The sequence below is a fragment of the Bos javanicus genome, chromosome 11 (assembly GCF_032452875.1).
Source record: "Bos javanicus breed banteng chromosome 11, ARS-OSU_banteng_1.0, whole genome shotgun sequence".
In the NCBI taxonomy this organism is placed as follows: Eukaryota; Metazoa; Chordata; class Mammalia; order Artiodactyla; family Bovidae; genus Bos; species Bos javanicus.
Genome location: NC_083878.1, coordinates 95,757,353 through 95,784,320, shown reverse-complemented (window position 1 = coordinate 95,784,320; position 26,968 = coordinate 95,757,353). Strand labels below are relative to the sequence as shown.

Sequence of the window (26,968 nt, the reverse complement as noted above, 5' to 3'; positions counted from 1 at the left end):
AGGTGCTATATTCTCTCAGTGTAAATTAATAAAAAGATTATAGGAAGTTTGTCAAAAAATTTTATCTAATGCAGTCTGTAGTATGTCCCAACAAGAAGTTAGCATTTTATATAACACAGTTTTTAAAAATGCTTATTCCTTTACTTGGTTGCTTGACTAGTAAACAGAAGTGAAACTTTTCTTGTTCTGCATTTGACTCCAAGTGTCCCAGTTCTTTAAAAGCAACATTCATTGTTCTGTCCTGGATCCACTGCCCAGAACCCTGCTTCATGAGATCGTCACAACTCTTTCACTTGCGTAGTTAAACCGTGTGAAGTCATGCTGATGAAATATACAGTAGTGAAACACCGAACAGGAGCATTTGGAAAGTCCCCTAGCATGAAACCAAACACAGTGGATGCTTGGGGAAGGAACCTGTTCCCCTCTTACTAGTTTTCCTGTTAATCACTTAGTGAATATGTGCCTTTTTCACCCTTGTGATAGTAAGTTTATGCTGGTTTGGATCATTCAGATGTTTTCTTAATTCAAAAGTGCATGAAGTTTATGAATTTTTTTTTGCATGTGTGTCAACAGAAATACTACCTAAGTGTATTCCACTCAGTCCTTGGGGATCCACTGTTCTCGGCACTTTGCTCTTTTTTATATAAATGGAAATGCGTTATCAAAGACTGAATGCAGGCATTATGGAATAGTGGAAAGAATACAGGTTTTGGGATCAGTCTAGGTTAAGAACCCCAGGTCTGCCAGGCAGTAAGAATAGCTAACCTGTATTGAGCACACTTAACTGAATACTGTACATGCCCTATTTTGTGTCATCCTTAAAATGGCTTGATGACTATATTACCTCTTTGTTCATTTTTTCTTCAGATGCGGAAACAGATCATAGGTAACCTGCCCAAGTTTGCGCAGGAGAGCTGGAACTTGAACCCCTTTAGGGCATCCTGGAGTAGTACATCTTACACAATGTTAGTTATTGTAGCTGTGTGACCCTCGGGCAAGTTGGATTTCTAATCTTAAAAATTCTGTGTCTAAGAATATCGTACAGTGTTGGTCTCAGGATTAAAAACAGCACTCAAAATACCCAGTCCCTGACCCAAAGTTGCAGTTTATTGAGAGCACACTTAATGCCATTTGCCCAAATTCATTGTAGTTAGGAAGTAAGAGTAATCCAAGGTAATATATAATTGCTGACATAGTGTAGTTTATATAAGTACAATAAATTTGGAGAAGGAAATGTTTGATTAGGATGGAGTAGTTGGGGAAGGCTTAAAAGAGGAAGTGTGAATTAAAAGAGGAACGTGTACCAGAATGATGGGCCATGCATTTCATATAGTAGAAGCACAGAAACAGGGATTACTAGAACTTGGACACGATTTAAGAGATAGAATTGAGGGTACGTACTTCTTGGGAAAGCTTAAGAAATGAATAGCTGCAGCTCTGTTGACAATACTGTGTGTTACAGAAGCATTGGCTAATTGTGAAAAACCTTGAAAACCAGGCAGGATAGTTTTAAATCATGTTTTGAGAAATAGTGAATGACATTCAGAATTAGTCTTCCTAGTAAGTTGATCCTACCAGGACTCCTACCCCATCTTCCCCAGTCTTTGACAAATTATTCTGGGGTTCTTTCCTTTTTCTGGCTTGGTAATAGGGTGGATACTACTGGTTGGGAATTAGGTGACTATGGTTCTGTAATTTGAGGATCATGTAAAATACTAATTTGGGAAGCCAACATGTCAATTTTTCCTTGACAATGCCATTTTAAAGATTCCATTACAATTTGCCATTATTTCACTGAAGGAAGTATGTAAAAAGAGCTGTCTCAGAATAAAGGACAGTCCTTTACACCAAATAAATTTGACTTTATGAAAAATTAGTATTCTTATTTTTGCCATTTGTGGAGATAAGAGATTTGTCCCAAGCCTTTTGGGACAAAAGGCTTAAGCTGTTATATTATTGATGCACAAAAGCATGTTCCACTAAAACAGATGTAGCTTAAGAGTTTTATACCTCCTCTCAGCTCCAAATAGATTCTGAGGATCTACCAAACAAAAATTACAGAGGAATGCAGCAAGGGGAAGGGGATTCCACCAAAAAGGAAGAATTTTGTTAATATGTTAATGAGTTAGGTCTTATTTTGAAGGATGGTCTTGTTAAAGCAGAAAAGATGTGCTGGTAGTCTTGCATGCTTAGGTCTAGCAACAACACTAAAAATACAAAGAAATTTATTTTTAAATCGATTAGCTGGAGCAGAGGTTACAATTACCTTCAGTATCACAAGATGGTTAGCAACACATTCAGGGGTCAATTCTGTATAGGCATTTGAAAACGGAGCCCATTGCTTTTGATTATGGCATCAATTCTGTTTGCAGGGTTGATTTTCCTTTCTTGGTAATTTACTTTATAAACCTCTTGCTTTCTTGGAAGCCTGCACCCAAGCCTGTGATCTTTTCTGCAGAGTACTGAGCACATAAACCACGCTTTATTTTGATAAGATTCTTAGTTTTCTTGCTGGATTCTCTGAAGCGCCTCTGAGTTCTGACCATTACAGCATGATGTAGTCAGGGACCGGATATGAGGTGGTTCAAAATGAAGCTCAGTTTGGAGACTTCGCTCACTGTCGCACCTGCCAGAGGAGTTTGGGAAACTGCAGCGCTTGGCTGTTGGGTCTGGCGTAGCGAGCGCAGTGTCGGGGGGGGCGCCAGCAGGTGTGTGGGATGCAGAAACCTGAGCCAAAAGAACCTGCCCGCAGGTGTCTGGCGCCGGAGACGCAGTTTCTACTTTCGACCGCACGGTGGCGCTTAGATATCCCCGGCCTTGCTAGCAGTCTCTAAGGCACCTCCGCCGCCACCTGCAGTCTCAACCAAACTCTAGGTGGCGGGATGTGACGGCCCGAGAGCCCAATCGACCGCCAGGTTTTCGGCTACACTACAACTCTAGCCAATGGGAGCCGAGGAGAGGCGCGGAGGAGGTGGGTCTCGCGGCAAGCCTGGCAGAGGCGCGAGGCCCTCCGCCCGCCTCTCCGCCTACTCCAAGCCTCCGCCGCCTCAGCTTCCCGAGCGAGCCCTGCGGCCGCCGGAGCAGCTCCCGCGGCGGAGCAGGAGCCGGATGGTCAGAGGAGCCCGGCAGCCCCAGCAGCCGCGGAGTCGCCTGGCCCCCAGGTGGGGCGGGGGCTGGATGGAGGTCGGGCTTGGGGATGGGGCGGGGGCGCGGGAGCGGGCCCAGGGCAGCAGCTTGGGGCCGTGAGGGATTCGGGGGCGCCGAGACTGGTGGGGAGGGGGGTTCAGGTTCGGGGAACTCGGGGGTCGCCTAGGGGGCGGCGGAGCGGGCTGGCCGGCGGTCGCACCCTCCCGGCCGGATGAGAGGGGTGTGTGAGGGAAGGGGCGCCGATGGGTGAGACTCGGTGCGCTGGGCCGGGAGGGGCAGGAACGCGCGCGCCCGGTGGAGGGGGCCGTGGAATGCGGGGGGCGCCGGGCCTGGAGGGGCGGGGCTCGGAGGGCACTGCACGGGCGGGAGGGGGTGGGCATGGGGAAGGGGAAGCGGAGGGGTTTGCGGGGTTGATGAGGCAGACAATGAGTAGGAGGTGGTGGGTGGTTTTGGGGAGATGGGCTGTGACGAATAAGGATGAGGATGAGTGAGAGACCAGGAGACAGAGCAAGGTTTGGGCAAAGCAGATATTAGGGGAACGGTGAGTCCCGGGGTCGCTGGGTTTCGGGTTAATAGGGAAACACAGCATAAGGCATTTTGTAAGGTCAGGTATGGGCTTAGCGAGTCTAGGGTTCTCGAGGGCGGTCCGTTGAGTTGTTGACTGGCATAGTATGGCCCGCAGATGTGTTCTGGTATGTTACTTTTAGTTACCATCTTATCTGTTTGGTCTGTAGACTGACTGGCACAGTGGAGAAACCACCCCGAAAACGGAAAAGCAGGTAAGGCAAAATGCCTTCCTAATTTTTCTTCGTATTTTTCCATTTGCTTGGCTGCACCTGTGCTATACTGCATAATTATACACTGTCAGATGAAGTTTTTTATTTAGCTCCTTTCTTAATGAATGTAGCTGTCTGCAGGATCTCTCTTCTGAGGACCTCAAAGTATTACCTGTATAAAGTATTACCTGTACCTTTTTTTTGTATCTAAGATTATATGGCAAACAGATGTGGATAATTGAGAAGTCCTAGTTTTTTTTTTTACATTAGCCGTAATTTCAACTTCTTCACCAGCTCTGTTTAAAAGCTAAGGTTTATTGAACACCTACTATGTGCCAGGTACGATGTGCAGGTGATTATTTGTATTATCTTCTGTAATCCTTGAAGCTCCCCAAGGACGTGTGTACACTGTTTTACACAGGAGAGAACTGAGACACAAGAGAAACTGGGCATTTCCCCAAGATCATACATCTAATCAATGATAGAACCAGGATTTGAGTCCTCTTAGTCTTGACTCCAGAGCTGAAGCTTTTAACATTATAATGCCTCTAATAAATAAATAATTGAAAATAGGTAACTTTTAAAAAATTCATTGTACATAGAGTGTAATAAACAGCTGAACCACAGGAAAATAGATACAAAATAGTCCGCAGCAAGTGCATTATTCCGTGCGTGCGTCGGTTCCATTTTCTGAGCACATTCCACGTGTCAGGTACTTGATAGCAATTCTGTGTAGTCTTTGAAGATTCCTTTTTCACAGATGTTGGCACTGGCCTAGAGAAAGAAAGCTGCAGTAGTGAGGATGTGACCAGTAGGACCGCTGTAATAGTACTTGCTAAGTTATCCATGTTAATACCTGGAAACCTTAACAGTAAGTAGATATGAAATGCTGATGGTGGAAGGCGTCAGTAGCCGAAGTTCCCTTGTCACTCTTTAGGCCTGTACTGGGCAATATGGTAGCCATGTGTGGCGCTGAACACTCAAAATGTGGCTCACATGACTGAGAACCTGAATTTTTGATATTATTAGCTGTAATTAATTTAAATTTAAAAATGGATACTTAATTATTGGAAAATGTTTATATCTGGAACAACTTGGGTATGTGAATCTGCTTTTTCATCTGTAAATTATGAAATCTAAATACAGATCAAATTTATCCAATGAAAAACTTAATGTCCAAGGTGAGGCATATATTTTAAGTATTAAAAAACACCAAATTTCAGATTAGTACAAAAAGAGCATGGCAAATTTCTCATTAGTAATTTTTATGTTGATTACTTCATGAAATAATATTTTAGATATATTGGATTAAATAAACTATTACTCAAATTAATTTCAGTTTTTTCTTTTTACTTTTTCTAGCATTACTGGGAATTTAAAGATCACAAATATGGCTTACATTTACTTTCTTTTCAGTAACCCTTGTTTAACTCTTATTACCCCATTGCCAGACTCTTAGAGTAGCCTCCTGACTGGGTTCCTTACCTTGAATCTGTAATTGATTCACATACTGTGCAAGTTGATCTTGTAATTCTCAAGCTTAAGGTCCTTATGTGGTTCCCCTTGTTTACTGAACATAATTCAGACTTTTTAGTATCATCATGAAAAGAGACTGCCCTGTATTATGATAAACCATAAAGGAAAAGAATATTTAAAAAATGAGTGTGTGTATGTACATATGTGTGTGTATATATATAATTTTAACTAAATCACTTTGCTGTACAGCAGAAATTAACACAGCATTGTAAATCAACTATACTTCAGTTAAAAAAAAAAAAAGAAGAGACTGCCTTTATTTCACTCCTCCCTATCTTCCCAGCCACAGTTGAGTTTTGTGGCCTTGGAAATTCTCCGTAATGGAACTACTATACGTCTCGTATTAAATAACTTTCTGGTGAACCCTTCACAATGAATTAATTGCTGAATATAACTCTGTGTTCTGTTCGCCATTCCCAGAACTTAGGTTTAGGTTTTTGCACGATTCCTCTTTCTCTCTGGAATACTTTCTGTTTGCTCCTTGGCAAACTCCCCCCTTTTAAGACTTCCCTCAAACATCGCGTCTTCCACGCAGACTTTCTACCCTGTCCTTCACCTTCTTCTCTGCTTAGTTCATTCCTATGATAGCCTGTAGATACACCCATGTATAATGGTTTGGGCTGAATTTGAATCCTAGCTCTATCAAATACAAGTTTTGAGATGATACACAAGTTAATAAGCCTCTCTGAACCCCAGCTTCTTCATTTGTATAATGGAAATAATAACAGTTCAACCCTGATACGGAGAAGGCAATGGCAGCCCACTCCGGTACTCTTGCCTGGAAAATTCCATGGACGGAGGAGCCTAGTAGGCTGCAGTCCATGGGGTCGCTAAGAGTCAGGCATGACTAAGTGACTTCACTTTCACTTTTTACTTTCATGCATTGGAGAAGGAAATGGCAACCCACTCCGGTATTCTTGCCTGGAGAATCCCAGGGACAGAGAAGCCTAGTGGGCTGCCGTCTATGGGGTTGCACAGAGTCACACACGACTGAAGCAACTTAGCAGCAGTAGCAGCAGCAGCAACCCTAATAGGGTCATTAAGTGTTCAATATAGTGCCTGGCACATAGAAAGTATCCAATAAATTTTAGGTTAAAAAGCACATTAAATGCCTTTCATTTCCCACCTCTTTTCTAAACATATATAGTAAAAGGATTGAAAATAAAGATATTAAGGCAAAGAAGACACGAGAGAAGAATAATAAAATTAAATCAGTGGCGAAGTTAGTATATAGACTAGAAAGTATTTCACAGTTCCCAAAGGTTGGTTCCGTATTTAGCTCTCAGTTTCCTAGAACAAAGCTAAGAAGAAAATAAGGCTCAACTTCCAGATTCATGCAATCTGTAAAATCAAAAACATGTTCAAGGGAGGCACACTTTTTTTGACTCTTAGAGAAAAATTTCTCTCATTGATTTTTATAATGGGGACACTGGTTTTGTGGGGGAAAACCCCCAGTGATAAATATACTAGAGAGTTTTTTTTAAAGATTGCTTCTTATAACGCTGCTCAGTCCAGGTTTAGGTGATACCAGTGAACATTCTCGGAGAAGGCAATGGCACTCCACTCCAGTACTCTTGCCTGGAAAATCCCATGGGCGGAGGAGCCTGGAAGGCTGCAGTCCATGGAGTCGGTGAGGGTCAGGCACGACTGAGTGACTTCACTTTTACTCTTCACTTTCCTGCATTGGAGAAGGAAATGGCAGCCTACTCCAGTGTTCTTGCCTGGAATCCCAGGGACAGGGGAGCCTGGTGGGCTGCCGTCTATGGGGTCGCACAGAGTCGGATACGACTGAAGCGACGCAGCAGCAGCAGCAGCAGCAGTGAACATCCTGCAGAGAGCCAAAGCCCCTGGGTTTAGTGTACTGCCTGCTGATGGTGTGGCTTGGTTCAGAGACAAGGAGGGATGCGTGAACTACCAGGACTCTGCTTCTCCTCAGCACCCAGAGTGGTTCCTGGCACCTAGACAATGTTTGATTGAATTATGGAATGAATGAATCTGTAAATAATTGGTTTCATGACTATTCTTTCTTGTAACCAGGTTTTGGTAAGCATCAGGCAGCACAGAGTTTTAAATTCTTATTCTCAGTCAGGAATCCTGAGGGTGCACATTCTGCATATCTGAGGTCAGTCAGATCCTGATCGAGTCAGCATTTTGACCTGAATAGACTGCCAGTATATATCTCTAAAGACATCCTGTGGGCAGGACCAAGATTTTTCTCAGAAAACAATTCTGGGATTGCTCTAAAGGTAGAAAAAATAATGGCCAGACAAGCTCTAAAGATAGATTATAGAGAGAGGATATAATGGTTGTAGCCAGAAATTATTTATAGCTGTTTTTATGAGTTGTATACTGTGGCCATAAAATCCTCAATATCAAATGATGGAACTTCCTGGTGAACATTTCAATATGAGTTAATTGCTGAATGTAGCTGTAAGTATTCCTTTGAGTTGGCCTGCTGTGTTGAGTTGTGGACTATTACACTGTATATCCTATCCCATTTTAGGAAACAGTTGCCAAGTGTGATTTTTATTTTAGGATAGTTGCTGTGAAGTCATTCTTTTTGATAGACATTAGTTAGTGGCTGAGTTATCTTTTGAGAACATTCCTAGTAGACTAAACTATAAGACAGTTGGAGAAAAACTTCAGATGACTTGAGATAAGCACCTCATAACCCACTGTTGCCATTTCTTTGTTCATTCTGCCTGCCCACCACCCCCAACTAAAACTCTTGTTTCCTTGTTTTAGTTCATCTTTGTACCCCTAGTACTGAGGGGTGCTCAATAAAAACTTAGGGAAGTAACAGATGAGTTGGTGGTAAGAGGGAGTTAGTGCAGGATGGGGCTTTGGTGGTCAAAAAAATGTGATACTGTTTAATGCCCCTGAAAAACTGTACTAGGCTGAAAGGAGTTTTAAGATTAGGAAACTTAATCTCTATCTGGTTTTGAAAAGTTCCAAAGGCTTCAGTATATCTGTTAATAAGTTTTGGATTATGAATTAGAGAATCCTTTCAGATCCTATTAGGAACAGGACCCATTTGTTTGGATAAGATTCATGTTGATTTAAGCTTTATTGTGTGATTCGGATTTTGTGTGTGTGATGTATTTAAAGCAAAAGGATCCATACATTTTGGAGGTGTATGTAATTTGTTTAAATTACATTTGAATTAAAAAACACAAGAAAACAAAACCTTTAAATGCTTTCTAGTTCTGGGTACTAGGGATATAGACATGAATCTGGCCCCTGCTGAGGAAAAGCTCATATCTTAGTGGGGGAGACAGATGCACAAAAATGAGATGATGTAATTGACTTTGTATATATCCAAAGAGTTTATAGTAATTTTTCGTATTGGTAATGAGGGCAGTTTCTACAGACATTTCATCTAAGCTGTGAAGGTTTAGAGGATAAATTTTGGCAGTAGTGTGACTGTTGAAAATGACAAGCTAGAGCTAGGATGTAGGCTGAGTATAACGCAGTCTTCAGTGTTGTTTAGACACTCAGTCATGTGATCCCACAGATCGCAGCCTGCCAGGCTCCTCGGTCCATGGGATTTCCCAGGCAAGAATACTGGAGTGGGTTGCCATTGTCTTCTCCAGGGGGTCTTCCTGACCCAAGGATTGAACCTGCATCTCCTGCCAGTGCAGGAGATACAGGCAGATTCTTTACCACTGATCACCTGGGAAGCCCTAGTGATGAAGTCTTAAGAGAGATGAATTCAGAACAAGTGTCAGGTGTGGGAAAAAAGTTTTTAAATGCTTGGACTGTGATGTCAATTAGAAATTATGCAGTAGTTCTCCTTGAGGGGCAATTTTCTCTCCGAGGGGCCTTTGGCAATGCACGACAGAGGATGAGGTAGGGATGGCATCACTGGCTCAATGGACATGACTTTGAGCAAGCTCTGGGAGTTGGTGATGGACAGGGAAGCCTGGTGTGCTGCAGTCCATGGGGTCACAAAGAATCAGACATGACTGAGCAACTGAACTGAACTGAGAGACGTTTTTAGTTGTATAAATCAGGGCATTTAGTGTTGAAGAACACTGCTAAATACACCAGCATAAAGGATAGCTTCCCAACCAAGGAATTGTCCTGCTCACATTGTCTGATGCTGAGAAATCCTGAATTAGAGTTTGAATCCTGGCTCTTCCTAATACTAGCTTTGGGCTCTTGGATAAAGTATTTAACCTCTGAACCTGTTTGCTGTTTTGCCCAATCCAGGTAATGATAGTTCCCACTTTGTGGAGTTATTACCCTCCTCTAATAACAAATAAACTTGTCTGTTTTCCTTACTATTCTGTTCCCAGCACTTAGAACAGTGCCTCATGTGTAATAGATACTCAGTCACTCTTTGTTGGATAATTCAGTGAATGACTTATTGAGGGGATTCATTGAAGTAATGAGTGTAAAATACATGATACCATTCCTGACATCCATTAAGAAATCAGTATGATTGCTGTGTCTATCCTTAGCTTAAGTATCTTTATTTTGCCTTCACTTCCAGTGTTTTTAAAAATCAGCTTTATTGAGGTATTATTTACATATGATAAAATACACCAATTTTAAGTATACAGTTTGAGGAGTTTTGACAAATGTATGCAGTTGCATAACCACCCATTGCAATTATGATACAGAACATTGGTATCCTGTTCTTCTTGTACGACTCACATTTGTTCATGTTTCCTTGCAGTCATGGTTCTGGCAACCACTGGTCTTTTTTTCCCTGTCCCTGTAGTTTTGTCTTTTCTAGAATTTTATGTAAGTGAATCATTCTGTATACGGTCTTCTGTGTCTAGCTTCTTCCACTTTGTATAATGCTTTTGAGATTCATCCGTGTTACTGTTTGTAATTGTAGTCAATTTCTTCTTATTGCTGAGGAGCATTTCATTGATTTTACTACACTTACTATTCACCAGTTGATGGACATTTGGCTTCGTTTCTAGTTGGCTAGTATGAATACAACTGTTACGAACATTTGAGTTAAAGTCTTTGTGCACACATATGTTTTCACTTCTCTTGAGTAAATGCTTAGGAGTGGACTTGCTGGCTCTCATGGTAAGTGTAGTTTAACTTTTTAAGAAATTTCCAAAGTGGCTGTACTATTTTGCATTCCCACTAACAGAATGTATGGGATTTTATTTGCTCCACGTCCTTGTCAGGACTTGGTATTCTTTTTCTAGTTATATTGAGGTATGTAATTGGCATACAGTAAGCTGCATATATGGAGAAGGCAATGGCACCCCACTCCAGTGCTTTTGCCTGGAAAATCCCATGGACGGAGTTGCCTGGTAGGCTGCAGTCCATGGGGTCGCGAGAGTCGGACACAACTGAGCGACTTCACTCTCACTTTTCACTTTCATGCATTGGAGAAGGAAATGGCAACCCATTCCAGTGTTCTTGCCTGGAGAATCCCAGGGATGGGGGAGCCTGGTGGATTGCCGTCTGTGGGGTCACACAGAGTCGGACACAACTGAAGCGACTTAGCAGCAGCAGCGGCAGCAGCAAGCTGCATATAAGGCTTCCCAGGTGGCTCAGATGGTAAAGCATCTGTCTGCAGTGTGGAGACCTGGGTTCGATCCCTGGGTCGGGAAGATGCCCTGGAGAAGGAAATGGCAACCCACTCCAGTCCTCTTGCCTGGAAAATCCCACGGATGGAGAAGCCTGGTAGGCTACAGTCCATGGGGTTGCAAAGAGTTGGACTCAACTGAGCCACTTCTCTTTCTTTCTTTAAGCTGTGTGCATTTAAAGGTGTACAGTGATAAATTTTGGCATTTGTGTGTCCCCTTTGCCATTCTGGGGATGTGTAGTGACATCATTATGTTTTTGTTTGGCATTTTCCTTTAAGTCCTTTTGTAATTTTCCTGTTCAGATCTTTTGCCCATTTTTTTGGTCAGTTATTTGTCTTCTTATATAGTTATAGGAGTTCTTTATATTGTACTGAAAATTCTTCATCAGGTATATGTTCTGCAGATTTTTTCCCCCAGTCTGTGGCTTGCCATTTCCTTTTCTTCACTGTATCTTGAGGAGCTTTTAGCTTGAATAGTAGGTTGGATGGGAACACATTTAATTGAGACAGCAGATGCAGGATTACATTCGGGTAAGAGCATGAGTTTATCCTGGCTACGTGGAGCATTAAGTGCTGCAGTGTGCCATCTTTAACAGGCTAATGAAAACAGGGGTCTCTAGCTGAGAGGAGAGCTTAGGGCTTGAGATGCGGATTCAGAAGTCAGCAGCAGATACTTAGTGATCCGAGTCATGGGAAGGAATGAGATAACCCAGAGAGACCATGTGGAGCGGGGTGTGCAGACGGCAGTAGACAGTTGCAGTGAGTGCACGGTGAGGAAACAGACCGGACGGCTTTGTCTCTTAGATGTTGTCTCTCTGCCGTATTATCTGTCCACTGCAGTCTTCTGTAGGTGGTCATCAAACGAGGAGTGTCTATTTTTGGGAGACAGATCTCTGTACAAAGGGTACACTCTTTGGTGAGAAACACATTCTGGAGGTAGTTATGTGGAAAACTGGGGGGATGTCTTCCAATCTACATTGAAATGCAGGAATATTAGGGAGTTTCTTTGTGCTGATGTTGGCCTAGGCAGTATCCCCAGGAAAGGCAGTGGCCGTGGTAAGGCTGTTTCTTGTGGGCAAGTGTCTGTGAGAACCTAAGGTGAAGTGCCAGAATTAAATTCTGTGAAAGCACACTCGGGGTCGGGGGGTGCCTAAGAGTGGATGGTCAAAGTAGTCAGTATTTCCATGGTAATATTTTATTCAAGAATTATACCTAGACTAGCTTAAGCAGTGGTTTTCAAGGGTTTTTGTAAAGAGCCCAGAGGTTCCTTGGCGGTGATTCAAGGGCTCCTGGGGGTAAGAGTGCCAGGAGGAGGCAGAAGAAGATTAAGCAGGCCAGCTTGCCTATAAGACTCTACATCTACTTTTCTGTATGTCTGTGTATATATTTTTAAAATTTTTATGTGTTTATTTATTTGGCTGTGCTGTATCTTTACTGCTTCACCCAGGCTTTTTCTAGTTGTGGCAGGCGGGGCTACTGTCTCGTTGCATCGTGCGGGCTTCTCATTGCGGCCGCTCCTCTTGTTGCAGAGCACGGGCTCTTGAGCACAGGGGTTTCAGTAGTCATGGTGCATGGCCTTAGTTGCCCCGTGGCATGTGGAATCTTCCTGGTCCAGGGGCTTAACCTGTGTCCCTCATGTTGGAAGGCAGTTTCGTAACCACTGAACCACCAGGGAAGTCCTTATATATTTTTAATATGGAAAATTTCAAATAACAATAGATAATCTTTAGAATAATAATCTTAGAATACTACAGTGAACCTGAATTGTTCGTCACCCAGCTTGAACAAATATCAGCTCAATCCTATTTCATGTGTATACTTAACTATTCCACCTGAAGCGTATTCTATACATATTCATCTGTAAATGATTTAGTATGTATTGTTGAAAGATAAAGACTCTTCAAGCACATAACTGCAATTCTATTAACAATAACTTAAAAGTTAGCAGTATTTCCTTAGTATCATTAAATATCTCATCAGTGTTCAGATATCCATGGTTGACATCATTTTTAAAAAATCTATTCAAATCAAGATCTAAATAAATCAGGACTTGCAATTTGTTGATTAGATCTTAAGGTTTTTTTTTTTTTTTTTAATCTATAGTTTGGCCACTCCATCTCTTTTCTCCTGTGCTATTTATTTGTTAAAGAAAACATGCTTGTTATTAAGAGTTTACCACAATCAGAATTTTCAATTTTCTAAAAGGTTGGGGTATGATTTATAATGATGAAACTCACCTATTTTAGTGTTCAGCTTTGTAAATTTTGACAAATGCACACACTTGTGTAACCACCACTACAGTCATTATATAGAGCATTTTCATCACTCCCCCAAATTCCTTTCTGTCCCCATTGACCAATTGGCAACCACCAACCAGTTTTTTCACAGTCTGAAGTTTTGCTGATTCGGTCCCCATGGTATCGTTTAGCATGTTTCTCTGTTCCCTGTGTGTCTTATAAATTGGTGGTTGGAACTAGTTCTAGAGACTTGATGATATAGATTCAGGTTTTGCTGGTTCTTTTTTTTTTTTTAAAGAATGCTTAATAGGGGTGGTATGTAGTTCTTTCAGGGCCTCTTTTTTTTTTTTTTTTTTGCTGTTAGGAACTCATAGTAATCAGTGTCTGTAATTTCATTTGAGGTTACAGATGGTGACATTCTAAATCTTTCATTCCTTCTTCATTGCTAGCTGGAATGCTTTTATAAAAAGAAGTTCTCTTAAATTTTTTTTTTTAATTTTATTTTTGAAATTAACATACAGTCAAATGAAAAGTTCTATGACATTTTAACACATGTACAGAGTCCTGTAACCACTGCAAGAAGAGTATGAAACATTCCCATTACCCGCAGAACTTGCTTCTGCTGTATTATCGGAGCCACGTCCTCCTTGCACCCCCAGCTCCCTGGCAGCTGATCCGTTCTTCATTGACTGTTTAATTTTCCTTAGGTACATTTTGTAAAAGGAAAAGCAGAATAAAGGCTTGTCCCCTTACCCCTTCCTTTTTATAATTTACACCAGATTTCAATATGAATTGCTTTCCTGGCATGCTTCACAGGTGACTGACTTTCTTCTTATCAACTCATGGATTTAGACATTTCAGTGAATTTCAACCCATTGTGCTTATTTTTCTTGATGATCATATTGACCAGTGGAAGCCTCTTCTAAATTGGCTCTTGGGTTCTTTTGAGAAGAATCCAGTAGACTTTGGTAGCTTCCTTCCAGACCCATCGTATGTTTTCTGCTCAGGCCTATAATCAACCATTCCACAGAGAGGCCTATTTTTTCTAGCATCTCTCAACTTCTGACTCCTTGTTTTATATCCTCAGAGTCTATCTGAAAGAAAGGATTGTAGAAACTACAAGTAGTTTTGAAAACAACAAATCCAAAAGAATGGATTATATACTATATTCTTTCATAATCTACCAGAAATGTATTTTTTCGTTTAGATTTTTTTGATAAAAGTTGACTAGCACACAATTGGGACATATTTTAGGTTAAGATCCTGAAATATAGGTAATCTTCAATGCTGTTTATGGTTGGATCTGTTGAGAGATTAAGTAAATGACTTGTGAATCATGCAGTAGACTTGATTTTTCTTTACTGTGGAAATTGTGGGTCCCTAATCTAAATGGGTGGCTTTCCCACAAGACCAGGATTTTTGCAGGGAGGATAATGAATTCAGGCAGATATACATGGTTATGTAACTAATTGCTTAATATTCTATACATTAGGAGAGTGTAACCTGGAAAATTTTGGGAGTAATGTATTAGTGATAGAAAAATCTTAGTATTTTGATGGAGCAACTTGTCTGGAGTTTTTCTGAAACCACCAAGATTAGTGAATTGTAAAAGATATCTATAAGGTAGTGAATTAATTGACCATATAGTCAGGAGAAGGCAATGGCAAGCCACTCCAGTACTCTTGCCTAGAAAATCCCATGGACGGAGGAGCCTGGTAGGCTGCAGTCCATGGGGTTGCGAAGAGTCAGACACGACTGAGCGACTTCACTTTCGCGCATTGGAGAAGGAAATGGCAACCCACTCCAGTGTTCTTGCCTGGAGAATCCCAGGGACGGGGGAGCCTGGTGGGCTGCCGTCTATGGGGTCACACAAAGTCGGACACGACTGAAACGACTTAGCAGCAGCAGCATAGTCAGTATGAATCTTATCTCACAAAATCAGGTAACCATGAATCGTTACTGTATATATATTATTTATTTTTGACTGTGCTGGGTCTTCGTTGCTTTGCATGGGCTTTCTCTAGTTGCAGCAAGCAGGGGCCACTCTTTGTTGTGATGCTCAGGCTTCTCGTTGCGGTAGCTTCTGTTGTGGAGCTCAGTCTGTAGGTGAGTGGGCTTCAGTGGTTATGGCACATAGGCTCAACAGTTGTGGCTAGCAGGCTTAATTGCTCCATGGCATGTGAAATCTTCCTGGACCAGGGATCAAACCTGTGTTCCCTGCATTGGCAGGTGGATTCTTATCCACTGCACCACCAGGAAAGTTCTGTATTATTTATTTTAAATGAAATTAAATCCAACCTTGAGACATCCCCTCTGCCCCAACTCTCAAACTCATGAGAAATTCAGTCTCAGGGATTAAGAATGGCATCCAGCCCTCCTCAGGGCTGTACAGCATCTGAGAAGCTTGGGAGGAACCAGGAGAAGAGCGGAAGGTTAGTTTTCAGTCCACTGTGGCTGTGAGTGGTGGTCATCTAGGTGGGTGTGGGTCCTTCAAGTTTGGTGGCTCTAATGGTTATGACTGACTTGAAGAATCTTTGCTGGGTATGGGGGATCTGGTGTAAAGGCTTCAGCTTTCCCAGGTACAGTGCACACCCGATTCCCTGTAAAGACTTGTCAACTCCTAGAACATTGCTAGGAAGTGGAGTTGCAAGTCTCTTTTTGTGAGTCCCAAAGCTCTTCCCCTTCCCAATTAAATTACCCTCTTTTTTTCTTCTTATTTCTACCTTTGTGCCCTCAAAGGCACTTTCTTTCTTTCCACCCTTCCCTCAGCGTAATCTCCTCAAGGAGTTCACATTTTCAGAAAACAAACACAAACCTCCCTTGAGGCAGGGACTGTTTCTTAGGGATTGAGGAATACAGTGAGAGTAAAACATCCATTGGTGTCTTAATAACTTATCCAGCTACTTAATTTCTTTCTTTTTTCCTCTCAATAATTCTTTTACTCCCTGTGGTGGTTTTAAAGAACTGTATATAAATTCTTTAATTCTCCTTTCTTTAAAAGATGGAGCTTGGGAACTTCCCTGGTGGTCCAGTGGTCAAGACTCCACACTCCCAATGCAGGGGCTGTGGGTTCAGTCCCTAGGCATTGAACTAAGATCCTGCATGCCACACGGCATGGCCAAGAAAGAAAAAAAGATGGAGCTTAATTCTCCCCTGGAGTGTGGGGTGAACTTGGTGACTCACTTCTAGGGAATAGAATACAGAAATGATGAGGTGTCCTTTCCCAGATCAGGTTATAAGGAGTCTTTATCTTCATTCTTGGGTGTTCTCTCCTTTTTCCTTCCTTCCTTCCTCCTCCTCTTGCTCTTGGCTCACTCCCTCTGGTGGACGCTGGCTGCCATCTTGAGAGGGAGCTACTTGCCATGTTGTGGAGACACTCGGGCAGCCTATGGGGAAGGCCACATGTTAAGGAAGCAAGGCCTGCCAGCAACCACATGAGTGAGCTTGGAAGGGGATCCTATATTAGTTGAGCCTTGAGATGACTACAGCCCTCGCCAACAGCTTGACTTATTATCCTGGTGTCACAAGGGCTGAATTACATGAGTCCATGATTTTTTTTTTTTTTTTAAAGAGTCTCTTCCAGCACTGGCTCTATCGTACCCCAAAGGGCCTTAGTCTCTCTCTCAAGCTTTTTCTTCTTCTGGATAGGTCTCTGATGTGGAGTGGGGTGGGGCATGTGTGTGTTTTGGAAGCAGCTGTCTTTTGATTAAAGGCATTGAAGGATAGTTTACTTTCAGGCAGTCCAGCCAATTGTGCATTGTCGTCTTCAGAGCCTTTGCTCTCTCCCTGGACTTTGGTCCCACAGATTGAGAGGTAGTCCCCTGCTCACATTCACTGTTATTAAGGGAAGAGCAAAAGGTAGTTGTCCAGTGAAAGTGTGTGTGTTAGTCACTCAGTCGTGTCTGACTCCTTGCGACCTCATGGGCTGCAGCCTGCCAAGCTCCTCTGTCCATGGAATTCTCCAGGCAAGAATGCTGGAGTGGGTTGCCATTTCCTTCTCCAAGTTGCCCAGTGAAGGGGTCAGTTTTCCTCTGCCTGGTACCTGTCACTGGATTTTGAACTCTATTTCAGCTCTTTCTTAGTTGTCTGGGAAGAGCAGGCAAATCAATGTCAAGTAAGCTGTGATGGTGGCTGATTTTATGTGTCAACTTGACTTGCCTACAGGGTGCCCAGATAGTTGGTCAAGCATTATTCCTGGAGTGTTGGGTTGTCTTTGGGTGAGATTAACTTTTGAACCATAGTCTTAAGTGGTACAGACTGCCCTCCTCAGTATGGGGGGGGGCCTTATCCAGTCGACTGAAGACCTGAAACCAAAAGGCTGAGTAAGAAGGAACTCCTCCTGTCTGACTGCTTGAGTTGGGCCCTCAATCTTTTCCTGCCTTTGGATGTGAGCTGGAACCTTGCTCTTCTTGAATCTCGAGCCCGCTGGCTCCCAGACTGGAATTTAAACCATCAGCCCTCCCGTTTCTCAGGCCTTCAGAGTGGAATCATGCCATCAGCTTTCCCAGATCTCCAGCTTATTGACTGAGGATCTTGGAACTTAGTCTCCCTAATTGTGTGAGCCAATTCCTTATTATCTGCACACACTCACACCCCTTCTTATTTCTCTTTCTCAGGAAAACCCAGGCTAATACACAAACCTAGTCTTTTTTATGTCCTTCTTACCCGGTTTTCTGTAATGCGCCTTAAGCTGTCATAGCTTCTGCGTTACTAGCTGTGGGTTCTCTTCATGGATGCAGTCTGCCATGAAATGGTCATCTTCACCACGACTAAGCTTGTGTTTTCATGAACATGGCTGCTGCTTTGGAAGCATTTCACTCTCAGGCTAGGCACCATTCTTTATATTCTCGTTTTACAGTTGGGTTTCTTTCGGTCAAGTTCCCTCCATGAATTCCATGGGCCTTGAAAGCATATGTGCCTGTTGGCAGTATCCTGAGAGTTCTTCCTGGATGGGCGGCCCATGTTGAAAGTGCTCACACATGGTTTCCCAAAAGCTTGCAAAGTGGCTGTCAGAACTCTTAAACTATTGTGATCATTTCCAAACTGTAGAGTTATTACATATAGATTTTTAGAGAACAGCTGTCAAAACTAAAGATTTTAGATTTAGCATTGTTGCCATTAGCCTGTCTTGTTAATTGATATCAAGCCATTTACCTATTAGAGTAGCTTCTGGCTGGTGATAATAAAAGTGTCATCCACAAGTAAGAGGATTCTTGCTTTTTTGTAAAATAGGAACATGCATCTGTATTGTCCTAAGCCAGTTTTGTTTTTACTTTTTTTTTTGCCTGCGCTGGGTCTTCATTGTGGCTCGTGGCGGCTTCTCTCGCTGTGCTGCTGGCTTAGTTGCCCTGCTGCACGTGGGATCTGCATGTTCCCAGCCACAGATAAAACCCACTTCCCCTGCATTGGAAGGCGGATGCCTAACCACTGGGCTACAAAGGAAGTCCTTCCCAAACCACTTTTAAATCTTCAAGATATAAGTTAAAAAGAAGGGAAATGCTTTTAATAATTTATAAAAGAATCCTAGAATTTGTATTGTAAGAGATTAGTTATTGAGTCCAACCATAAGCACAGCAGGAGAAATCCTACCATAACATACCTGAAAAGAAAGTCCTGAAAAATACCTCAGTCTCTTCAAATATGGTTTACTTGGTGTTTACCAACACCGGACATGTATTCAGTGTTTTCTGAGATTTTCACCCGAATCACCTGAATGTCTCATGTACGTGGTCTTGCATATTCATGCCCTTGTAACAAGACCAGTTCCGTTCAGTAGCGGTGTTAGTGAACTCGTGGTACTTCTGCCATTATTGATTTTTCTCAATAACCAGATAAAAAAATCACAACCATTTTCATATGGATGGCCACAGAAGCTTTACTTTTAAAAAAGAGTTCTTACACTTGAAAATGTTCGAAACCACTGAATTAAGTATCTCTGGAGCTATTTCTAGCTCTAGTTTGTGGAGAAAGGACTGTGGTTCTGGGATGGAGTCTTTGTATAAATGTGTTCAAAGAGTATATACTGTAGCATTCTGGTGAAATCCCCAGATCTTTGCCTGGTTTCTACCCACCCCTTTTCATTTTTTTTTCCTTGCCTACCTCAGGGATTTATCTCCTCCCCACCCCACCCCCAACTATTATGTAATGTATTATTTTCTCTGCCCACAAACCCTCCTTGAAACAGGATGCAGGTACCTCAGCTTTTCCCTTACCCTGTTACTCGGAACGTATCTGATGCATTTTCATTTTTACAGATGTTTTACTCTCAGTGACAGTAGGGAGTGGATTGAATGCACAAAAACTTATGAATTTTTGAATTAGAGTTTTACTAAAATGACGAGATTCCCCTAATCTTCACTGTAAGGTACATGAGAAAAGCTCAGTTTTCTGGTAATTGCTAGAATTAAAGCAGTGGACTAAGTGATGTCAAAGTGTGTTCCCACTCACGTATGTTTAACTTTCAATTGCTCAGTTTCCTTATTTTATCTTTTTTTTTTTTTTTTAATTCTTAGAAGTAGCTACGCATCTTTTCTTCTCTTTTTCTATATCATTTGGCCCTGAAGATGGTCACTCGCAGGCCACTGAATTCATTTCATCACAGAGGAGAAGCTCAAGGTTATTTTCAATTTCTTAGCCATTGCTTTTTGCAGGAAAAGTCTACTTAATAAAAACCAATAACCACCAACAAAAAGTCCACTTGAGTATATTCTGAACATAACCATTCCGTTAGCGTGGTAGACAGTGTTTCCCAAAGATGTCTGCAGGCACGTCCTTCATCCCACATGCTCTTATGATGTGACTTTGACCTGCCTCCCACCCAGTGATGAGGTCCATGTCCCCGTCTCCTAACCAGCACAGGCCTTTGCAACTGTCTCCACCAACAGAGCGTGGCTCCAGCAACACTATGTGATTTCTGGAGCAAGGTTATAGAAATGCCATGTACCTCCACCTTCCTCTCTCGGGATAGGGGCTTAGAACCTGGCTTCCAGCCCCAGTGAGTGGCTGAAGCTCCTGGCCCTCAGCCCCAGCTGAGCTCCCAGCTGCCATCAGCATCAGTCCTAAAAGCGGGTTGTAATCCTCCAGATCCCCATCCCAGTGCCCCAGTGAGCGCCCACAGAGAGCAGAGAAGAGCTGTCTCTGCCAAGCCCGACCCAAGTTGCCAACTCACAACCACAATGAAGGATTGTTTTAAGGCACTAGATTGTATAACAGAAGATAACTGGCATTCTGTTTTGCCAGAGGTTGGAGTAGAGACCATACTATATATTAATATATATTATTAATTTATATATATTATAATTTATATATAAACATGTATTATATAGTATATAATTAATTTATATATATTAATTTTATATAACTATATAAATTGTATATATTTTAAAAGTAAGAGTAATTTTAAGAGTAAGATACATTTCTACCTTCAGGAGCACTGTCAGTATCAGAAGAAAAACAGATTCTTTATCTTCTTTCTTTATAGACTTTTATCTCATTGACTTTCATTTTATATGTTTATTGTATTTTGGTTTTTAAAAAATTAGTAAGTAGTACAAAACAGCAAAACTGAATAATCTCCCTGCCCAGATAATTCCATTCTCGTGTCCTTGTAGTTCAGAAGGTTATGGCATGTTAATAATGTACAGTGACTTTGAAATGACTCTGGTCAGATGTGTTACCTTGGAAAGCAACATCCTCTTTGTGAGTCAGTTTCTTTATCTATAAAATGGTTTCTACTTCATAGGGTTGTCGAGAGACTTCAGTGATTTATACACATGCAGTGAGAGTGCCTGTCATAGAATACTGGCTGTTCATTACTATGCCCATCACTACTGCTGTTATTGGCCTTACTATTTTTAGACTAGGGAGGGGAAGGATAACCAGCAGAAAGATTTCAGTCTGAAATGATGAAGTGAATACTCCAGAGAAGTTAGGGACAGAGGGATGTTGGGAAGCCTGAAGGGACTTGGGAATTATTTAAAATGTTTTAGATTTTTCAAGGCTTAAAGGTTTACCTGAAAGGTGAAGAGCAGAATGACCTTTGGGAAAATTGATGAGAGACAGTGGTAGAGAAATTTCAAAAATGGTGAGGGACTGATGCTGGTTTTTGGGCTTCTTGATAATGACTGGCATTTAGTGATTAGGCAGTGATGTCTCAAATATATTACCTGTAGTCATTAGTTTATTTTTTATCAAGCCCTTTCAGTTCATTGATGGATACTTTGCATGCAATAAAATGTATAGATGGAAAGTGTTCAGTTCACTATGTGTTTTTATCAATTCTTAATTGTTTAGTGTTTCGGTTGATTACAGAGTAGAGTAAATGAACTAAATGGAGGAAGGAGACCTAGGGAGGATAGCTTAATCCCTAAGGTTCCGGTGCTTATTAGCAGATCAAGTTTATATTTTTTCTTCATTAGAAGACAGATGTTATCATTCCCATTTATAAATAGAGAAATTGAGGCTCATGAAAATAAAGTGATTTACCCAAAGTATCATAGCTAGAAAGTGGCACAGTTAAGGGAGAATAGTTTTTGTCTGACTCTATAAATCTTTTTTGCTATTACAGACTGAAACAGTGACATTGGAATTTGTTTTTTTAAAACTTTGCTGGAGGTAATTTCCTATGAGGGTTTATTAAAGTCCCATAAGAAAGTGAAAACAGTTCTTGATGTGGATGTCTTTTGGATTCAGATGTTTCAGACTTCCTTAAAGCTTCTAAAACTGCTATTTTCTATTTTGCCAATTTTTATAATTGATATAGTGTAGTTTTAGCAAGTGTTCCTCTCCAGTGGTTCAGGTAATTAGATTAAAGTAGTTGTGGGCAACTTAGTGCATTTTTACTTTCAAGTATCAGAGAAAGTACAGACCATTAAGAACTAAAAGAATTTTGTTCCTGGACAGTTCATGCTATTGCAGGACTTGTAGATACAAGATTTAAAAGCAGAGGTTTTTAAGTGATGTTCATTCTACTGGATAACAGCCAAAAGCCTCATGCTTGAGACTGGATGATGGACAAGTAATTTGCCATGTTACCGGGCGAGGAACATCTTTAGGTACAAAAGTGTAGTCTCTAAGTCAGTCAGCCTAAAGTTCCTGAATGGCCCAGCTTTTTCTTTCTTCCCTCATATTTTATTTAGATCTCTTTATTCTTTGTAGCATGTTCAGTTTTTTTGTTGTTCTATTTGAAATTGACGTCAGATAAAGAAATATATACAGTACGTGAAAGAGTAAATGAGAATTCAGCCATTTTCTTAAAAACTTTGCTTCTTTATTTTATGAAAAATACTAGCACAGAAAATGAGACAGTTAAGACAGATTTCATGTGCAGAAAATCATTTGTTCAATAGATACTCTCAAAGTATTTAGATATGTCAGGCTTTTTTTCTTATTTTTTTTTTACATCTGAGAACTTTTAATGGGTAACTAACTTACTTGACATTCTCAAGAATCCTGAAAATGGAGAATGGTTTTAATATATCGTCGATGGTTTCATCTCTTAGTTTCTTACAAACTGGTGCAAATCTAAGAGTTTTTATTTGTGATAAAAATTTTAAACATCTGTGAGATAATAATAGAAAATATCTATTGGTCTCTGCCCTCAGTTCCTGACATGGAACCCCTGAAACCTTCATAATTTCCTGAATGATGAGTGTCTTTGTTCTGATGAAGTGACTGGTTGGGCTCCTGGATGAGGGCTGGTGACCAGAAAGAACAGGCCATGATTAGAAGCTTGGTGTTTTCAGCCCTGCCTCCCATTCCTTTGAGAGGGGAGTAGGGCTGAAAATAGAGTTAATGATCAGTCATGCCTGCATGATGAAGCCTTCATGAAATCCCGAGTATGGGGTTCAGAGAGTTTCTAGGCTGGTGAGCACAGGGAAGTGCGGGAGAGTGGCGTGGAAGCCATTGGACAGGGCCTGGAGCTCCATACCCCTTTCCATACCTGTGCATCTCTTGCATCTGGCCTGAGTTGTATCTTTTTACAGTAAACTTGATCCAGTAAGTAAAATGTTTCTCTGAGTCCTATGAGCCACGCTTAACAAATAAATCAAACCCAAGGAGAGGGGTCATTGGAACCCCTAGTCTGTAGCTGGTTGGTCAGAAGCACGGGGGGTGACTTGTGCAGTCTCTTGGGATTGAGCCCTTCACCTCTGCAATCTGATGCTTGCTCCAGGTAGACAGTGTCAGAATTGAGTGGAATTCCTGCAGGTGACAGGGAATTGCTTGGTGGTGTGGGGGCAAACTTCCACACAATTGGTGACCAGAAATGAAGTTTTTGTGTGAACAGTAAAGGAGATTCATAGGAAAGAAATAGTAGGGAAGAACTGGATTTTTCCCTACATAGAAAGGAAGAAGCTATTTTTTTTTCTTTTTAACATCCCAGGTGAAATCCAGTGAGTATTGCCTACTACCATTTACTCTTTCTATGTTCTTACAATTTAAAAAAATGTGTACGTGTTGGCAGGGGATACACATTCATTCATTCTGCATTTTATGTTCTCTCTTCCTCCTTGGCTATCATATAATAGAATATTAGCTCTGTGAGGGCAAGAATAAAATAAAGAGCACTCAAAATATCCAGAACATAGTAGGTGTTCAAGAAATATTTTGTTTACTAAATAATGTTTAAGTATTTTAAAATGAAATCTAATATGCATACAAAAAGCATATATGACATATGTGTACTTTAAAAAAGAATAATAAATTAAAAACCTTTGTTTCCACTGACTGACTTTAAAAATAGTTCATTGTCAATATTCTTGAAAGTTCCTCCTATGCCTCTCTTTTGTGGCATTCACTTGCTTCCTTTCCCAATCACTGCTTTAAAATGGTTTTTATTCTCTTGAATTTTCTTCATGGTTTTACATATATGGATGTAAACTTGCCAACAAAGGTCCATATAGTCAAAGCTATGGTTTTTGCATTAGTCATGTATGGGTGTGAGAGTTGGGCCATAAAGAAGGCTGAGCACTGAAGAATTGATGCTTTCAAATTGTAGTGCTGGAGAATCCCTCTTGAGAATCCCTTGGACTGCACAGAGATCAAACCAGTCAATCCTAAAGGAAATCAACCCGGAATATTCATTGGAAGGACTGTTGCCAGAGCTCCAATACTTTGGCCACCTGATGCAAAGAGCTCACTCATTCCTGATCCTTGGAAAGATTGAAGGCAAAAGAAGTGGGCAGCAGAGGATGAGATGGTTAGATAGCATCACCGACTCAATGCACATGAATTTGAGTAAATTCTGGGAAATAGTGGAAGACGGGAGCCTGACATGCTGCAGTCCATGGGGTCACAAAAAGTTGGATACAACTTAACAGTGAACAGCAACAATGTACTTGTAAATATTCTGCTAAGTTTTAGATTTGTTAAACTTTATATATATATATATATATATATATGATGATAGTGTTCAGTCGCTCAGTTGTGTCCGACTCTTTGCGACCTCTATATATGTGTATATATATATGTATATATGAATATATGAAATCATACTGCTTGTTTTCTTGTCAGTTTGCTTCATTCATTCAGAATTAGGAGCTTGAGATTCTTTCATATTGACACACATAGATGGATAACCTTATGTAGAACTCAACTACATGTCTGTGCCACAATTATCCATTCTCTGATCTACGAGTAACTGAACTGCTTCTAAGTTAATGAACTTAGATGTACATATGAAAGCGATTCTTTAGGGTAAATATCTAAAGACTTCCTGAGTCACTGGGTTTTGTCAACTCAGCATTGACGTCGTTTTCCTGAGTGGTTATACCAGTTTATACTTCTGTGAGAGTTCCAGTTTCTCTACTTTGTTGCCAGCACTTGGTGTTTTAAAATTTTAACTGTTGTGGTAGGTGTATAATAATATTCCTCTGTGTGTGTGTGTTTTAAGAAAACATTTGTTGTTTCATTCTTAACCACAATTACTTCTTGGGCATCTCACTGCTTCTCCAACCTTGGGGTCATACTGGACACCATCACTTCATTTCCTCTACCACATGATTTTCATGTGGTATTTATTTTTTTGTAACAAGCAACCTCTGAAAAAACCAGCTTCAGCAACCTAGATGTCCATTGGCAGACAAATGGATAAGAAAGCTGTGGTACATATACACAATGGAATATTACTCAGTTATTAAAAAGAATGCATTTGAATCAGTTCTAATGAGGTGGATGAAACTGGAGCCTATTATGCAGAGTGAAGTAAGTCAGAAAGAAGAACACCAATACAATATATTAATGCATATATATGAAATTGAGAAAGATGGTAACGATGATCCTATATATGAGATAGCAAAAGAGACACAGATGTAAAGAACAGATTCTTGGACTCTGTGGGAGAAGGCGAGGGTGGGATGATTTAAGAGACTAGCATTGAAACATGTATACTATCATGTGAAACAAATAGCCAGTCCAGGTTTGATGCATGAGACAGGGTGCTCAGGGCTGGTGCACTGGGACGACCCTGAGGGATGGAATGGGGAGGGAGGTAGGAAGTGGGGGTTCAGGATGGGAGACACATGTACACCCATGGCTGATTCATGTCAATGTATGGCAGAAACCACTACAGTATTGTAATTAGCCTCCAATTAAATAAATTAATTTTTAAAAAACAAAACAGCTTCATAAAGAAAGGGCATTATGGAAAGGAACCTAAAGCGATACAGTGTTAACACTGAGCTGCTGAACCCTGAGCTTGTAGTTTGTGGAGTATCCAACAGATGTCACTGTGTTTCCCTTGAAAGTTTAAAATAGCCCATGGCATCCTTGTGTGTTTTCTGTGGTGCCCTGAGGTGTGTGAGTGCACAGTTTGAGAACCATGGCCTTGGAATATTAATCATGGTTATCTTTAGGGAGTAGGAGTTTTGCTTACTTTTTTTACTTTCTGGGTTTTCTGTACCTCTTTTATAATGAGCACATAACACTTAAGAGACATCAGGAAAGACATTATATGTGCACTGTTTGTAAAATAAATTATTAACCAAAGTCTATATTTTTTTTTCCTCTTAGTTTTTACCTAATGCCCTTTTTCTGTTCCACATAGGATACCACATTAGTCATCATGTTTCCTCAGGCATCTTGACAGGGACAGTTTTCAGGTCATTCCTATTTTTGATGACCTTGACAGTTTTGAAGCATATCAGTCAAGTACTTTTTTCAGCTGTCTTTCAACTGGGGAAAACCACAGGGGTAAAATGCCATTCTTATCATATCATATTGAGGGTTCATGCTATCCATGGTCCCGGCTATCCACATAACATCACTGTTAATGGTAATTTTGACATCTGGCTGAGAATCAGAGTTCTCCATTGTAAAATTATTCCTTTATTCTCCCCTTTAATACTGTATTCTCTGGTAGGGAGTCACTACCTGCAGTCCACACTCAAAGAATGGGTGTCATGCCTCACTTCCTTGAAGGCAAAGTACATAAATTATGTTAAATTCTTCTTTGTGGGAGATTTGTCTGTTCTCCCAGTTATCTATTTATTACTTATCTGTTTATGTATTCAACTATTTATATAATTGAACTCATGAATTTTTTTTTTATACTTCGGGTTATAATCCATTACTGTTTTATTTTGTTGTTGTTGCTGAATAGTTCCAGCTTGGCAATTGAGAGCTCTTCAGTTGGCTGCTGTATCCTTTTGACATACTCTTGCCATTGTGGGTTTATTAATAAAATGAAATAAAATTTTTTAGATCACTTTCTTACTGTC

The 26,968-nt window shown here is 40.9% G+C and overlaps 1 protein-coding gene across 4 annotated transcripts in view; it reads left to right on the top strand.

The window, feature by feature from the left end:
* Nucleotides 1-894: 894 nt before the first annotated feature.
* Nucleotides 895-26,968, top strand: part of SCAI (suppressor of cancer cell invasion) — a 124,936-nt gene continuing 98,862 nt past the window's right edge. For 3 of the 4 annotated variants that reach the window (XR_009739218.1, XR_009739219.1, XM_061431289.1), the window contains exons 1-2: nt 895-3,161; nt 3,882-3,926. Coding sequence is in view for 1 of the 4 variants with exons in the window: in XM_061431289.1 (XP_061287273.1) it covers nt 2,944-3,161; nt 3,882-3,926 (263 nt within the window). In the remaining 3 variants the exon portion in view is untranslated. Of the gene's footprint in view, nt 3,162-3,881; nt 3,927-26,968 lie in introns of those variants that run through there. The other variant, XM_061431291.1, reaches the window with a different exon arrangement.